The 15,191-nt window shown below is 40.9% G+C and overlaps 1 protein-coding gene across 1 annotated transcript in view; it reads left to right on the forward strand.

The window, feature by feature from the left end:
* prr12b (proline rich 12b) overlaps nucleotides 1–13,136 on the forward strand; it is a 40,850-nt gene extending 27,714 nt beyond the window's left edge. Inside the window, exons 8-17 of the mRNA XM_042392977.1 lie at nucleotides 1,434–2,038; nucleotides 2,131–2,247; nucleotides 3,112–3,245; nucleotides 3,493–3,649; nucleotides 4,133–4,658; nucleotides 4,779–4,898; nucleotides 5,972–6,069; nucleotides 6,273–6,404; nucleotides 9,976–10,071; nucleotides 11,905–13,136. Coding sequence (XP_042248911.1) covers nucleotides 1,434–2,038; nucleotides 2,131–2,247; nucleotides 3,112–3,245; nucleotides 3,493–3,649; nucleotides 4,133–4,658; nucleotides 4,779–4,898; nucleotides 5,972–6,069; nucleotides 6,273–6,404; nucleotides 9,976–10,071; nucleotides 11,905–12,039 — 2,120 coding nt within the window. The 3' untranslated portion in view covers nucleotides 12,040–13,136. The remainder of the gene's footprint in view (nucleotides 1–1,433; nucleotides 2,039–2,130; nucleotides 2,248–3,111; nucleotides 3,246–3,492; nucleotides 3,650–4,132; nucleotides 4,659–4,778; nucleotides 4,899–5,971; nucleotides 6,070–6,272; nucleotides 6,405–9,975; nucleotides 10,072–11,904) is intronic.
* The last annotated feature ends 2,055 nt before the right edge of the window (nucleotides 13,137–15,191 follow it).

The raw sequence follows: 15,191 nt of genomic DNA on the forward strand, positions 1-15,191 counted from the left end.
TTTCTTTAGAATTGTTCTTAACAAGGAAAACTTTAGCTGAAAGTGAACCCCACTACTCGAAAATTTGATATCATGTCTGAGCATATCTTTGTCTTTGAGGTCATTCTTGACCTTGGAGTAGTTGGACAAAATAATCTTAACTCAAGGTCCACTCACTAGGGTTTTTCAGAGCTTTCAATCACATCTTGCGGCCTTCATCAGCAAATGGCTCAGTTGTCATGGAGTTGGTTCACCCGTCATAATGTGAACTGATTATGGAACTTCAGTCTTTAAAAACAGGTGGTTGTATATGGGAGGGGGTTTGTAACCTGATTGTCTCAGTTCAAAGATAGTCCTTTCTCAGACTGTCCACTGACTCCTGGCTCATGACCTTTGATCCCTCACTCGGTGGTTTAATCCCCGGCTCCTCCTGTCCACATGTTGAAGTGTCCTTGGGCAAGATACTGAAACCCAAATTGCTTCTGATGGCTGTGCCATCAGTGTGTGAGTGTGTGTGAATGCATTAGATTCTCCTCCTGATGAGCAGGTTGGCACCTTGCATAGTAGCCATCAGTCTATGAATGTGTGTGTGAATGGCTGAATGTATGCATGCAATGTAAAGCACTTTGAGTGGTTGGAAGACTAGAAAGGTGCTATATAAGTGCAGTCCATTTATCATTTTCTCATTGCTGCTGTGGTGCTTCACATCTGACACGTTTCTCACTCATCCATACACTTCTTACTAACATGTAGAAGAATCTCTTCTCAAGGCATTGTGGGATAGCAGGCGGTGCAGAATTCAGGGAGGAGTTGAGAGCTACTTTTTTATTTTGACTAAGGCTCCAATCTTAGGTCACGTGATGACATCTGAACCACCTTCATGACACCTGAGCCAATAACAATTAACTGAGAAAGCTCTGGAAAAAGCTAGTGAGTGGACTTAAGATGATTTTGTCTGAATCAGTCGGCAGCATCAATATCCACACCACCATGTTTTGCAGTGCGGTTCCTTTGGGTCCCACACTGACATCTGGTTTCATGCAGAAACACACCAAACCAGGGGAGGAATCAAACAATCATTTCACCTTAAAAATTAGCAGCAGTTATTCAAATTCAAACAACTTTATTTTTCTGTTAGGAACTTCTTTTGGGAAGAGAGTACCAGTGCACATAACCAAACAAACAAATCAGATAAAAACAGCATAAATAAGTCCAGTTTAGGGACAGTATTTAAATAGCTCTCATAATTAAAAGACATGTTAAAATCTAAAATCTAAAGCTCATATCAAAAAGTTCATATATGCCTTTCATTTAAAGTGCTAGTGTGTGCGTGTGAGACAATCTGTTTACCCAGCTAGACCCAGTTCAGGAGGCTGGAATGAAGCTGGCTTTGGTCTGCCTGGTTTTGAGTAGAGAGTAACTTTCCCATTTCCTCCTCCCATCCTATTTTTCAGATTCTCCATCAGGACCTGTGCTTGCTCCTGCACCTCCATCCCCATCACCGTCCATCTCCCCCTCACCACCCACCTACTCTTCACCCTCACCCCTCCCTCCCCTGTGTCTCTCTGAACCCTCCCCTCTGCCGATGCAGCAGGATGAGGAAGAGGTGAATCCAACTTATCCTCCTCCTGAGCAGCAGCAGGCTTCCTACCAACTGGCTCCAACTGCAGGTACCTCTCCACCCCCCTCCACCTCCCCTCCGGCCATTCCCTCCTCACCCCTCTCCAACCTTCCCCTGGGCCAGTCCATACCCCCTCCGTCCACCACACCGCCTCCATCATCCTCTGATCAGGACCAGGAACCTGAAGCTGGGCAGCCGTCCCCCTCCTCATCCTCTTCTTCCTCACCCTCTTCATCATCGTCTCCACCGCCATCCCCTCCAACCCCAGAGGAAGCCCCAGCACCCCAGCGTCTTACCTCCCTCCACCTGGCAAAGAAGCAGGCTGACGCCGCCATCGCTGGGGAGAGTGAAGAGGAGGACAGTGAGAGTGGAGGCGAGGGAATCTTCCGTGAGCGGGATGAGTTTGTGGTTCGAACTGAGGACATCGGGACTCTGAAGGTGAGTCCCTGCACAGCTCCCAGGAAGTATGTATGGTGAATAAAATACCTTAACATTAATAATATACACTGCATTTGTTTGTGTGTCACCAGATGGCCTTGCAGACAGGCCGGGAGCCCCCACCAATCTGGAGGGTGCAGAAAGCTTTGCTCCAGAAATTCAGCCCAGAGATCAAAGATGGTCAAAGGCAGTTCTGTGCAACCAGTAATGTAAGTTTTCCAGCAGTCATACGTTTATCTCAGGACTCCCACAGGTTAAATCAAAACTGAATTACGTAGAGCAGGTAACTGATGATCTGCTGCTCTCTAGGGGTTCAAAACAAATTAGTGTTGTCATAGTTGGTATGGTACAATCCAGGGCCCCGCAACTGTAATCATTTCAAGGGTTTACAATATTCCGTGTGTGTCTTTCCTCGCTGTAATCATTCCTCTTGTTCATACTGGTTATTAAAAGATCCCCTTCAAATGTGATTTCAATGTAAGTGATGGAGGCCAAAATCCACAGTGTGTCCACACAGTCATTTTGTGCAAAAATGCATTTAAAAGTTGATGTGAAGCTTATATGAGGCTTCAGCAGTCTGAGTTAGTCATATCAAGTGGATATCTGACACATTTACAGTCTTTTTAGCATCAAATTCCCTCTTTGTGTTTCCTCAGACAGTGTTTCCCTGTTGAGCTGTGGTGGAAGTATAGTAACAAAAAGACTGTAACGTTGAAAGATATCTACTTGATTTGACTCATTTGGACGCTGAAGCTTCATATTAGCTTCAGATAAACTTTTAAATACATTTATGCACAGAAGGAGGACTGTGGATTTTGTCCTCCATCACTTCCATTGTAAGTGCATTATGAAGGGATCTTCTAATGGTCAGTATGAACAGGAGGAATGATTACAGCAAGAAACATATGTTTCATGTTCCTGTTGTTTCAAGACAAACTTGAAAAATTGTGAACATTGTGAGTATCCAGTTGATTGATCCTCACTTTTATCCTGTATAACATAATCATTTTTTTCATATAGAACAACACTGTTTATTAAATTATCATTCTTATTCTTATTGTCTCTTCCCTCAGTATCTGGGTTACTTTGGTGATGCAAAAATGCGTTACCAGCGTTTGTACGTGAAGTTCTTGGAGAATGTCAACAAGAAAGATTATGTCAGAGTGTGTTCCAGAAAGCCGTGGCATAGAGCTGGTCTGACTCTGAGGTGAGGCTATGAGTTTGATGTTCTTGTCAAATGTTTCTGTTTGTTACTCAGTCATACAAGAATCGGAGCTACAGCAACATCAAAACGACAGATCTGAATGAATTTCTGTGAGAAATGTGTCAAAAACGTACATAGCTGTCAACAACTGATTTTGGGTTCATCTCTAATAACAAACTAGCTTTGTTGGCCTTAACACATGGAGCTTCATTCACTCTGTGTCTTTCTTTTTTAACTTATTGATTGACAGGCGGCAGTCACTACCTAAACAGCTGCCCACCATTCACAATCAAACCCCACCTCGAGGGGAGAGAGACGACAGAGACAAGGAGAGACAGAAAGAGAGAGAGCTGAAGGAGCAGAGAGAGAGAGAAAAAGAACAAAGGGATAGGGAACACAGGGAGAAAGTTGAAAAGGAATATAAGGAAAGAGAGAGGAGAGAGAAGGAGGAGAGAGAGCAAAAAGAGAAGGAGAAACAGGAGAGGGAGCAAAAAGAGAGGGACAGGAGAGAGAAAGAGAAGATGGAGAGGGAAAAAGAGGACAGAGAGCAAAGGGAGAGGGAGCGTAGAGAAAAGGAGAAAAAAATGGAACGAGAAAGAGAGGGTGAAAGAAGGGAGAAGGAGCAGAAAGAGAGGGAGAAGAAAGAGAAGGAGCAGAAGGACAGGGAGACAAGAGAATATGAGAAAGAGCAAAAAGAGAGGGAGCTGAAAGAGAGGGAGAAGAGGAACAGAGAGCAGAGAGAGAAGGAGAAACAGGACAGGGAGCGGAAAGAAAAGGAGAGACAGGAAAGGGAGTGGAAAGAATGGGAGAGACAGGAGAGAGAACGAAAAGAAAGGGAGAAACAGGAGAGGGAGCAGAAAGACAGGGAGCAAAAAGAAAGGGAGCAACAGGACAGAGAGCGGAAGGAGAGAGAAAAACAGGAGAGAGCACGGAAAGAAAAGGAAAAAAAGGAGAGGGAACAAAGTGAAAGGGAGAGGCAGGAGAGAGAACAAAAAGAGAATGAGAAACAAGAGAGGGAGAGACGAGAAAAAGAGAGAGAAAAGAGAGAAAAGGAGAGGAGAGAAAAGGAGAAACAGGAGTTTAGGGAGAAGGAGAGAGAGCAGAAGGAGAGGGAACAAGAGAAAGAGAGGGAACATAAGGAAAAGGAGGGGATAGAAAGGGAGAAAGAGAAGGAGAAACAAAGGGAGCAGGAGAAAGAGAAAAGAGAAAGAGAGGAGCGAGAAAGGAGAGTTGGCACAGTGGAGTGTGTGAGGTTGAAGGAGGAGAAGAGAGGAGGAGAGAAGATGCAGCGTCAGTCCAAAGCCAAGACCTCACAGGACAAGGCAGAGCCTCCTCCTAAGAAAAGGAAGAAGTGGCTGAAGGAGGTGCCATCCTCCTCCTCTGAGTCTGACTCCTCTCCACCCAGTGATGACGAAGGTCAGCTGCTATGTGTGTGTGTGTATGGTACACACATTTTCATTAATAACATATTCATGAATCTCCCTCGGCATGTGTCTGCTGTGTCCAGGCCCTCAGTGTGAGTTATTTGTGTTTAAGGACCTGTGCGGGGTGGAGTTAACAGCAGAGCCATGAGGGAGATGTTCAGGAGCTACGTGGAGATGCTGGTCAGTACGGCACTTGACCCTGATATGATCCAAGCACTGGAGGACACTGACGGTGAGAACTCAGATGGAAGGACACAATGAAAGTATGAATGAGTTGAGAGTATAAGTGACTTGTCCAGAGATTGAATGGCCTTTTCACTGTTGTTGTGTGTTGAGTCTGAGTAGCCTATGCCACATGCTGTGGTATGATTTGTCTGCTGGAAAGTAGTGGATTCCCCTCTATGTGAATGTGATTTTGTTCAGGAGTGAGGGTAAAATGGAGCGTGAGTGAGAGAACTGGCTAGATGAAGGGTGCAGGCGACATGCATTTATTGCACTTTCGGCATTATTAAAGGACAGGTTCACAGTTTTTCAAGTCTGTTTTAAAACATCAGTCAGGTGTCCATATGAACAGTGAAAGAGGTTTTCCTTGCTGTAATCATTCCTCCTGTTCATACTGGCTGTTAAAGATCCTTCAAATGCGCTTTCAATGTAAGTGATGGAGGCCAAAATCCACAGTGTGTCCACACAGTCATTTTGTGCAAAAATGCATTTAAAAGTTTATCTGAAGCTTATATGAGGCTTCAGCAGTCTGAGTTAGTCATATCAAGTGGATATCTGACACATTTACAGTCTTTTTAGCAGCAAATTCCCTCTTTGTGTTTCCTCAGACAGTGTTTCCCTGTTGAGCTGTGGTGGAAGTATAGTAACAAAAAAGAAAGATATCTACTTGATTTGACTCATTTGGACGATGAAGCTTCATATTAGCTTCAGATAAACTTTTAAATACATTTATGCACAGAAGGAGGACTGTGGATTTTGTCCTCCATCACTTCCATTGTAAGTGCATAATGAAGAGATCTTCTAATGGTCAGTATGAACAGGAGGAATGATTACAGCAAGACAAACATGTTTGAATGTTCATTTGTGCTCCTGACTGTTGTTTCAAGATAGACTTGAAAAACTGTGCACCTGTCCTTTAATGTGAGGAACATCTTTTATCATGCCAATTCTGTTGTATGGAAAACCACCACTGAAAGCACTTAACCTACTAACTGTTGTTAACCTCCTCACAATAATAAGCAGTGATAGTGGTTAAAATATAAGACTGAAATGAAAATGAGTGTTGTACTACTTTAACTCCAGATGAGTTGTACCTCCCACCCATGAGGAAGATTGATAGCCTGCTCAGTGAACAGAAGAAGAGGTTGTTGAGGAGGGTCAACATGAGTGCTCAGCACCAGGTAAACCTTCACATTCTTCTAGTTTGTTTTACAAGAACTTGTCAAATCAATGTCTGTTACAACTGATTTACAAGAAATAAATACCAAATAGAAAAAGGAAAAAAAGGAGTTCTTTGTACCAATCCTATGCAAACATATGTGAGTTTAACTAAAACTGAGTTGTATCTCATGTCTTTGACTACATTGTGCTTTCCTGTCTCTAGGAGGCTTTACACATCTTCCCCAAGATGACAGCAGACCCACTGGAAACTGGAGCTGTCAAAGTTCACCTTGGTGGGGAGGGTTACAACCGCAAAACTCTGAACCGCGTCAAGAGGAGTATTCCTAAGCAACAGGTAAGAAATAGCATGGCTATAACATCACTCTTACTCATATTGTACTTTTTGAAGCGTTGTGGGTAACCGGTCCTTGGTTGACAAAAGATGGATGAATGTCATTCATCTAAAGACAAAGAGCAACTAACATACAAAATATGACTAAGTGTATACTATATTCACACATGGATAAATAATACATGTATAACAAAAAGAAAAACAATACAAAACATGAATGCCATCATCAGTTACCATATTGTACAAACTAAGACTAACATGTTGCTACTAACAGTATTCAGAGGAAATACTGTAGTCTAAAAATACTCCATTACAAGTAAAAGTACAGAAGTATTATCAGCAAAATGTACTTAATGTGTTAAAAGTAAAAGTAGGCTTCTTTTAGGGTGGTATATTATTTTAGTATATTGTATTGCTTGTTTTTATCACTAACAAATACATATAAGAGCATTTTGTGTTGCAGTTTGTCAATATGGAGGCAATTTTAGATACTTTGGGTAGATTAATAGTAATAGTACTGCATTATATTATATAAGTGTATCATATGTTTTTATAATGATGATAATAATAATAAACTTTGTTTATATAGCAACGTTCAGATACTAATGCAGCTCAAAGTGCATAACAAATTTAAAAAGAAAAGAGCAGATAATTTAAATAACAGTTAGAATATTAAAGCTATAATATGTAATTATTCCACATTAAAATGTCTCAAAACAACTAGACCTATGTTATATATTTTGTTGAGTTGTGCATTTATATTATCCCAAATGTTTCCCACGATTTTCAAACCCAGAGAAATCTGTAATTTTAATCAAGGTAACGGACTGTTTCATTTGGTCGCCTGTCAATGGCATTGTACACCTCTACCAAAGAGTGTAGTGCATAAGATGCATGTGTCGGCGTTGTGTTTGTCCGCTACAATTGTATCTACCCAAGAGTAACTTACACACATACAAGATAATACATCAGCGTTGTGGTTGTTTACCACAATGGCATCTACCAAAGAGTAACTTGCACACATACAAGATAATATATTGGTGTTGTGATTGTTCGACAGAAACTGTTATAAACTGACATTTATTCAGTTTTAGGTCACATTTTCATGATAAATTTTGGTCGTTTTTAACTATATATTTTAGCCGGATGAAGGATTTAGTCGTCAGACGTCTGGATCTTAAGTTATCAGAGAAATAAACTGGGCAAACGTTAGCAGCAGCTCGGCTAACAGCCCCTCCAGGAAGTCCGGTGCTCGCCGAACATCGTCAGAGAAACACTGATTTTTTTTAGGTAAAACAGCTTTATTCAGTGTTTTTACCTGTAATCACCAGGTCCGTTTGTTTTGGAGAGAAGGGGACCTTTGCGGGTAATTGGACTCCCGGTAAAAACATCCTTAAAGATGAACACTGGGGTAAATCTATCCTGAAGACGCTGGTTGTATAACAATGAAGACAACAACTCTCATGATCCCTTGCTACTTCACACCATCATCACACCCCTAGCGGCTGAAATTACATATTGTGCATTTAAAATATATAATTTTATGAAAATCTTATAAATAAATGTAGTGGAGGGGAAAGTACAATATTTCCCTCTGAAATGTAGTGGAGTTGAAGTATGAAGTAGCATCAAATGGAAAATGGAAATACTCAAGTAAAGTACAAGTACCTCAAATTTTTACTTAAGTACAATACTTGAGTAAATGTACTTAGTTACATTCCACCACTGGCTACTACATGTCCAACACTCTATGCAAAGCCCTGCAACCATTAGTCAAAGCACAAGTAGTTCTATAGAGATTGAGTGCAGGGTACCAGTGTCTATGTTGATTGAGATATTGGGGAATAACAGTTAAGAGAAGAGTTGGCGGAAGAAGAGAAGCAGAGAAGAGTGTCCTCAGAGGTCATGGTGTTGTGCATGAAGGGATGGCCAGGCACCTTAAAGAGTCAGTCACAGCTTAGTGGTCAGAAATAGCTGGGCATCGTACATGTTGGGTTACTGCACAGAGGCTCTGTCCTTCCCACTGAGGTACTACATGCAGAAAATCAGTGGTTGATGAGGTGCAGGAAGTTAGCCAAAAAACCAGCATGACCTGACTTGAGTAGTCAGTTTGATGAAATGGTCAAAGAACATTGAGCTATTCATGTCCAGTGAGCTTCCAGAGAGACCAAGTGGGAGCAAATTTGTTCACCATTGACAACACCAATTATTTATTTGCTCTGAGCATGGAAGTTCATTCTTGGGGAACCTTTGGGAACAGTATACAATATGTCAGTATTCAAGGTCCTCTTAGAAGCTTTCTGAGCTTTCAATAGCATCTCATGGTCCTCATTAGCACATGGAGCTGGCTAAGGTGTCATCATGTATGGCTCTTTAGTCAGGTGATAACAAGTGGCTGTATGTTGGGGGCAAGACAAAGGTTTTTGAACTAATGAGCAAGAAGAGGATTATAAATAACTGTTTCTAGACACCTGTGTCCATATGAAGGCTGATGGGAACATAAAGATAACATATAGGCCAATATCTCAGTTTGAACTCTAACAAGCATTTGCAACATAAAACATCAGTGAAGGACCCGACATCTTGTTAGTGATGAGGAGGATAGAGAGACAGAGGTGCAGCAGGGCCAAGGGGCTCTCCAGAGCAGCAGGTGTAAGGACGGGATGAAGAGAACTCCACCCCGACTTAAAGGTGCCCTGTGGAGTTTTCTTGTTAACAAGCAAAGTTTGTTGGCTGACTGAACTACTTGATGTGTTAATTAACAACTATTTCATAACAAATTTGCCATAGCAGTTTGGTGATGATATGTCAATGTTGTGTGCACAACCTGTTTCCACTGCCCCCAAGTGGCTGAAATCAGTTCATGTATGTTTAAGACCAGGACAGAATTGCTAAATCAATAGGGACCCCCAGAGGTATCCCAGCAGGACTCCTTTACATGGCTAGACTGTAAGAACATATAGCCAGAGTCTTCAGATCATGTCAGCACTTACCACAAAGCATTCAACACCTTAAGATCCCTGCTATTAGACCCTTAAGATAGCCCCCCCCCCCCTCTGAGAGAAAGACAACATCAGTGAAACAGCAAGGACCCTACTCAGGAGACTGAATAAACACTAGAAACAGACAACATCAGCTAGTATCGCACAATGTTTCTACAGTGATAATGGACCACAGTTTGCAAATCAACAATTTGTGTACTTTGCAGTAGCATATGGATTCAGATACACTTCCAGAAGCCTAACATTCATCCGGATTAATGGAAAGTCAAAAAAGACTGTGAAACACCTGTAAAAAAAATCTCACCTTAGTTTGCTATACTGGTCTTTAGAGGCACACCATTCCGAAATGCCTACAGTAGAACCCTACTTTTTCTGAAAGTACAGCTGTGTACTTTAGCTAAGACAAACTCTCTCCAATAATTTAGGCTGGAATTTACTGACTCAAGTATAAAAAAAAATCAGTGTTGCTTTGATTGTTAGTAGTGCTCTTTTCGAAAGGGCAGGGGGGACCTCTTGCTAGAAAATACTGGAAAAAATGTCCTAAATCTTTTCTCTGTCACAACCCTTTGCAGGATCTGAAGCTCTCAATTGAAACTTGCCGGATCTACAGTCTGTATCATTCCCTTCACCACTACAAGTATCACACCTTCCTGCATTGCAAGAAGGAGGTAAGGATGGCTTCTTCAATAATAAAATGTATTAAGCTTCTTAGTCCAAAACCCCATCTGTATCATTGAGTTTTATGAAATGCTAAAATTGGCATATTTACAATGCAAGGACACGCTCTCGATTCTCTCGATGCTTGAGAGTTGTTGGGTGACACATGTCTTGGTACCACACTGAAGTCAATAATCATATTCAAGTTACCTGGTTGAGCAATGATGCTCTGCTAGATAGCTGAATACCCACAACGACAAGGCCAGGCATCCAGTAGATGACATATCACATCACCTGACCCATCCAATTAGTCTGTCCTGGCTGGTCTAACCAGCATGACATGAGGTGCTCTACTATATTTACTGGAGTTGGAGGGATGTTGAAGGGCGACAATATATGGAAAGACTCAGATTTCAACTCTCCCACTTGTCTTTTAAAAATTTACAAAGTGACTTAAATGCTACAATTCTGGCAAATTAGAGGCGATTAGAGATGACTCCCCCTTCACAATTTCACAATTGCCCCTGTTGGGAAGGTTTTCCCTCAGACACTATTAATTCAAGGAGAGGAAAGTCCTCATCCTTGAAGTCTTTTCTCTCATAAAAGTGAATTATGTTCAATAATGCAGAACGTAAATCCCACAGTTGTGTAGCTTGTTTATCAGTCACATACTCACACACTCTTCTGTCAGCCTCTTGGAAGTGATCAAAATGACTTATTTTCTTATTTTCTCATCCTTTCCAGTCATCATCAATGTATTTCCTCTGTGGCAGAAAAATGTATTACACACTTCAAAAACTCCTGCAGGTTCAAATGGGCTACTGAAACACTGACTCTAAAAAAAACACTATCAACTGACTTGCAGACACTCTCTAGCCTAGCATAAGGCAACAAACGACCCATAATGCAACACTCTCTGTAGGCCCCAATGTGACATCTCTCCATTCAAAAAGAATATCTGATGTTGTGAACATGTACGTGTCTAGTCCTCAAACATAAAACAAAACTCACTTTTTCAAATGGAATGTCCAGAATAAATTTGAGCCAATACGGTAGCAGAAAAAGAAAAGAACCAGCCGCAGGGGAAAAGAATAGCATAATGTATGTAATTTTTCCTGCACTTCACAGTTCACACACGTTTTTCTGTAGAGATGATGAAGCACCACATAATCAGAGCTGGTATTGGATATCTTGACACAATGACATGGACCTAGTGCAATAGAATGAGACCCTAACAGACCTGATTAGACTGATTATAATTTGTACCAACTCGGGTTACTCTAGACAGGCCTCTAGACCAGACTTCTAGCGGTGGATATAAAAGTAATATTGCTTGAGGATGAGGTGCCTCCGACTGGGCCCTGGTGGTTGGGGGGGCTCTGGAAGGCCAGACTAGTGTTGGGCAGCGTGGAGACAGAGGGTTAGATCCCCTTCAGTTACAAAAATGCTCCTCAATCCAAGCCAGAAACCTCCTGCAGGTCTGGGAGCAGCCTAAAGTAGAGGAAAGCAGATGAGGGAGGAGAGAACATCTATTCAACTTTAGCCCAGTGCCTCCTATTAAGTAATATTAGTAATAGTTTTATATTGTCATAGTTGTTTCCTTTTCTTTACCAGTCTCATGTTTCTTATTTACTTGCATGGACAATGCACACTTTTTCTTGTTTAAAATAAAATAATAAAACCTTAGTTGTGCACCTCACCCACTCACAGATACATAAATATGCACCTGCAGTTATAAGCCAGTTTTTACAGCCTTGTATCGTCTGCTCTACTTGTGTAGTTTTCTGTAAAGTTGCGCTGTGGGCATTGTTCTGTATGTAACTGACTTGTTGTTTCCTGACCAGACGGACAGTATCGAGCAGGCAGCGGAGGACCCCGGCCAGGAGGAGGTGGTGCAGCAGTGCATGGCTAACCAAGGCTGGCTGGAGAGCCTCTTTAACTCCTTCATGGAGCTGCTTAGCCTCAGTGCCAAGGCTTGAAGCCCCAGCCACTAAACTCACATATCCACCTGAAGTATTACATAGACGGAGGCTTTCTGAGTTTGTGAAACAAAAAAATCCCACTACAGAAACAGGAACAGGTGCTAGTAGTGCCGCGGTTCCAGTGAGATACAGTGGTTTGTTTGTGGGAGGTTTCATTTTTAAAGTATTTGTTTATTATTGAGTCCATCTTAAAGTACCTCTTGATTTCAAAAAAACATTGGAAGCTGGAGAGTAGTGAACTTTGTGAATGTGAAGGGTTTTCCTCAAAAGTCAAAGACAAGGACCATGAGATCATTTGGTCAGCACTACAAGATTTTTGTGAAGACCTACAATATATTCACACACACACACACACACACACACACACACACACACACACACACACACACACACACACACACACACACACACACACACACACATGCACGCACGCACACACACACTGTCTAAGTAATGTATTGATAACTATATGGTTTGTATAATTTATACAAGGACATTTTTAAAAATGACCGTCATAAGATGGGATTGTTGGCTGTTATTATTTTTTGAAATATGTTTTAAAGGGGTATACATAAAAATGGCCCACCTGCAATTTTTTGCTTCTCTCATACCAACAGTGGTAAATCTAGAGTTGAGTGAAACAGAAATATGGTTTAAAAGGACTATGTGATAGTCTCTTGGTTCTACCGGCCTCAGTGTGAAAGCGGTTGAGATTCAGGGGTAATGTATTTAAAATAAGCTGTGTTCTTTCTGTTTGTTCTTCAAAAGACAATGAGAGAGAGGATTTAATGCCTGTAAAGACAAAGAACAAAAAAAAATAAAGCACGACTTTCTTAAAGGAAGTGTGACATGAAATGATTCAAAAGCATAAATGTCTGTGTTTAATGTTAGTCATTTTTATCTGTTTGTTGTTGATTGATATTTCCCATGATTTGACCTCTCTGAGGATATTCTTGCAGAGCAATTTTGTTGTTTTGATGTGTAAATATTGTACAGCTACTTCATTCTGTAGTTCCCAGTTCCTCTTCTGTACATGAAATTCCTGTATTTGACAAAACTAAATAAAACGAATGGCAAACGTGATGATGAATAAATACTCTTGTGCTCAAGTCATTTCACCACCAAGTGAGTGATGCATACATGCAGTAAAAAATCTCATCTATAGGAGGGCCTGTTAAGCTATAAGATAAATATATTGGTCCCGTTCAGGATTTTGTAACCTAATCATTTTGAACAAATTCTTTGCATGTGACACAGGAAAACTGACCACCCTGTTACAGGACATTCTCATCTCTATTGATAAGGTCAAAACTATTGTAATCTCACTTTGCCATGCAGTTGTATTTTTAACAAAGTAATTGCAAATAAGCATTATCTTGATGGACACGTTTTATGTAATTTCACTTACATTTTTTTAGAATAAAAGTGAATTTCAGTGGAACTTATCCCCATTATTAAGTGATTTTGTTTTAGCAATTTATTTCCTGCAAATAACCACAAACATATGCATAATATTTGGTGAGTTTATTCAATTATGAGCAAAAAAAAAACCCCAAACTAACACAAAACCACAACAAAAACACACAGCTAACAGGGTGGCTATCACATCAGTGAGCATCCAAACATTTCATCAAAGAAAGACAATTTAATAACCATAGAACGGGGGGGGGGGGGGGGGGGGGGGGGGGGGGGAATAAGGAAAAACAGTCCCAAGCCTCTGTAACAAACAGCAGCAACAACATATCCTGCCCCAAACTCACTGGGCCTGTTCATAACATCTGGATATTTGAGTTCAGATCTGCCTCAAAGATGCTTCTGTAGGTAATTCCAGAATTATTTTTCAACCTGGACACATCTTTTCATCCGTAATTACATCATATGCCAACATGGACCTATGTGATGATATGTACAGTGTCAAAAAACAATTCATAGTGTTGTTACTCTTTAACTTGTGGCTCTGTAATCATCACTGTACCAGTTTATATCCTCCCGTAGTTTTGTCCAGAGCAATTTATTTATACTGTTTCTGTGCATGTATTTCACTTTCACATTTCTATCCTCAACTTCCAGTATGACTCCTGGATAAGGTTCATTGGCATATTTAACACAGCACTACTGCACTGTTAAATGATGTGGTCTTTGTTGCAACTTGGGTCCTCCATTCTTGCCTCACCTGTTTTAGCCCATAGCACGTACAACCCAGGACATCTTCATCTGCCTTGCAAAGGCAAGTTATATAGGTGTATTTTATCTGGCCTGGTCCTGCATCTTCTTCTCTACAACTTCTCCTACAAAGAAAAGTTCAACTGAAGTTCCTTCTTCAGCTGGTGGAACAGGGCCTCTGCGTTGGGAATATCTCCTCCATGGTGGACAATTTTGTCAGCTGATCTTTTAAGGGTCCCCCAACACCATCTGGAGCCCCTATACCATGGCTGGCCTCAAAGAAGTTCCAGCTGATGCCTTTGAAGCCTTTGTTGAATGGCTCTTTCAAGAGGAGGTAAAAGTTGCCCTTTTGTTGCCCTCATGTTGGTTCTATGTTGTACATTTTAGAGCATTTGATCCATTTTTTCAGGTAAAACACATGTAAGGAGAGAGTATGCTATGAGAAATGCAGGTTCCTGCTTGCCAAAGTGATTATGTATGGACACTCAAATCATCTAGCCTAAAATGAGGTCTTTTTTTACTGCACACATGTAAGTCCATGTCCAGTGCTTGCTCAGTTGTCTAAGCTGGAAACTAGACTCAAAGCTTTTCTCTGCTTCAATTTAACTTTTTTTTAAACTGATGTGGGCTTTACATTGTAAATAGAAATAATAAATAGAAATTGATCATTTTTGCAGTTGAATTCTAATCAGACTGTTTTCCTGCTCTATGCTATAGAGCCTCTTTCATGAAAAACTAAACAAAACTGAGGACTAAGAACAAAAGAGGAAAAGGCATAAAATCAGTCAAAAGATCTGAGAATGGACAAATAATTGGAGGATAATGAATCCATTTTCTTGTTTTTGAATTCTACTTTTAAATTTACAGTATTATTTTTCCTTCTGACAGTTTTGGGTTCAAGGTCATGATTTAGATCATTCACATTAAGTAGACCTCATTTTGAGGTCCATGCTGTGGCAGTTTAAATGTGGTGGGATTTAGTGAAT

This window comes from Thunnus maccoyii, chromosome 18 (assembly GCF_910596095.1).
Source record: "Thunnus maccoyii chromosome 18, fThuMac1.1, whole genome shotgun sequence".
Classification (NCBI taxonomy): Eukaryota; Metazoa; Chordata; class Actinopteri; order Scombriformes; family Scombridae; genus Thunnus; species Thunnus maccoyii.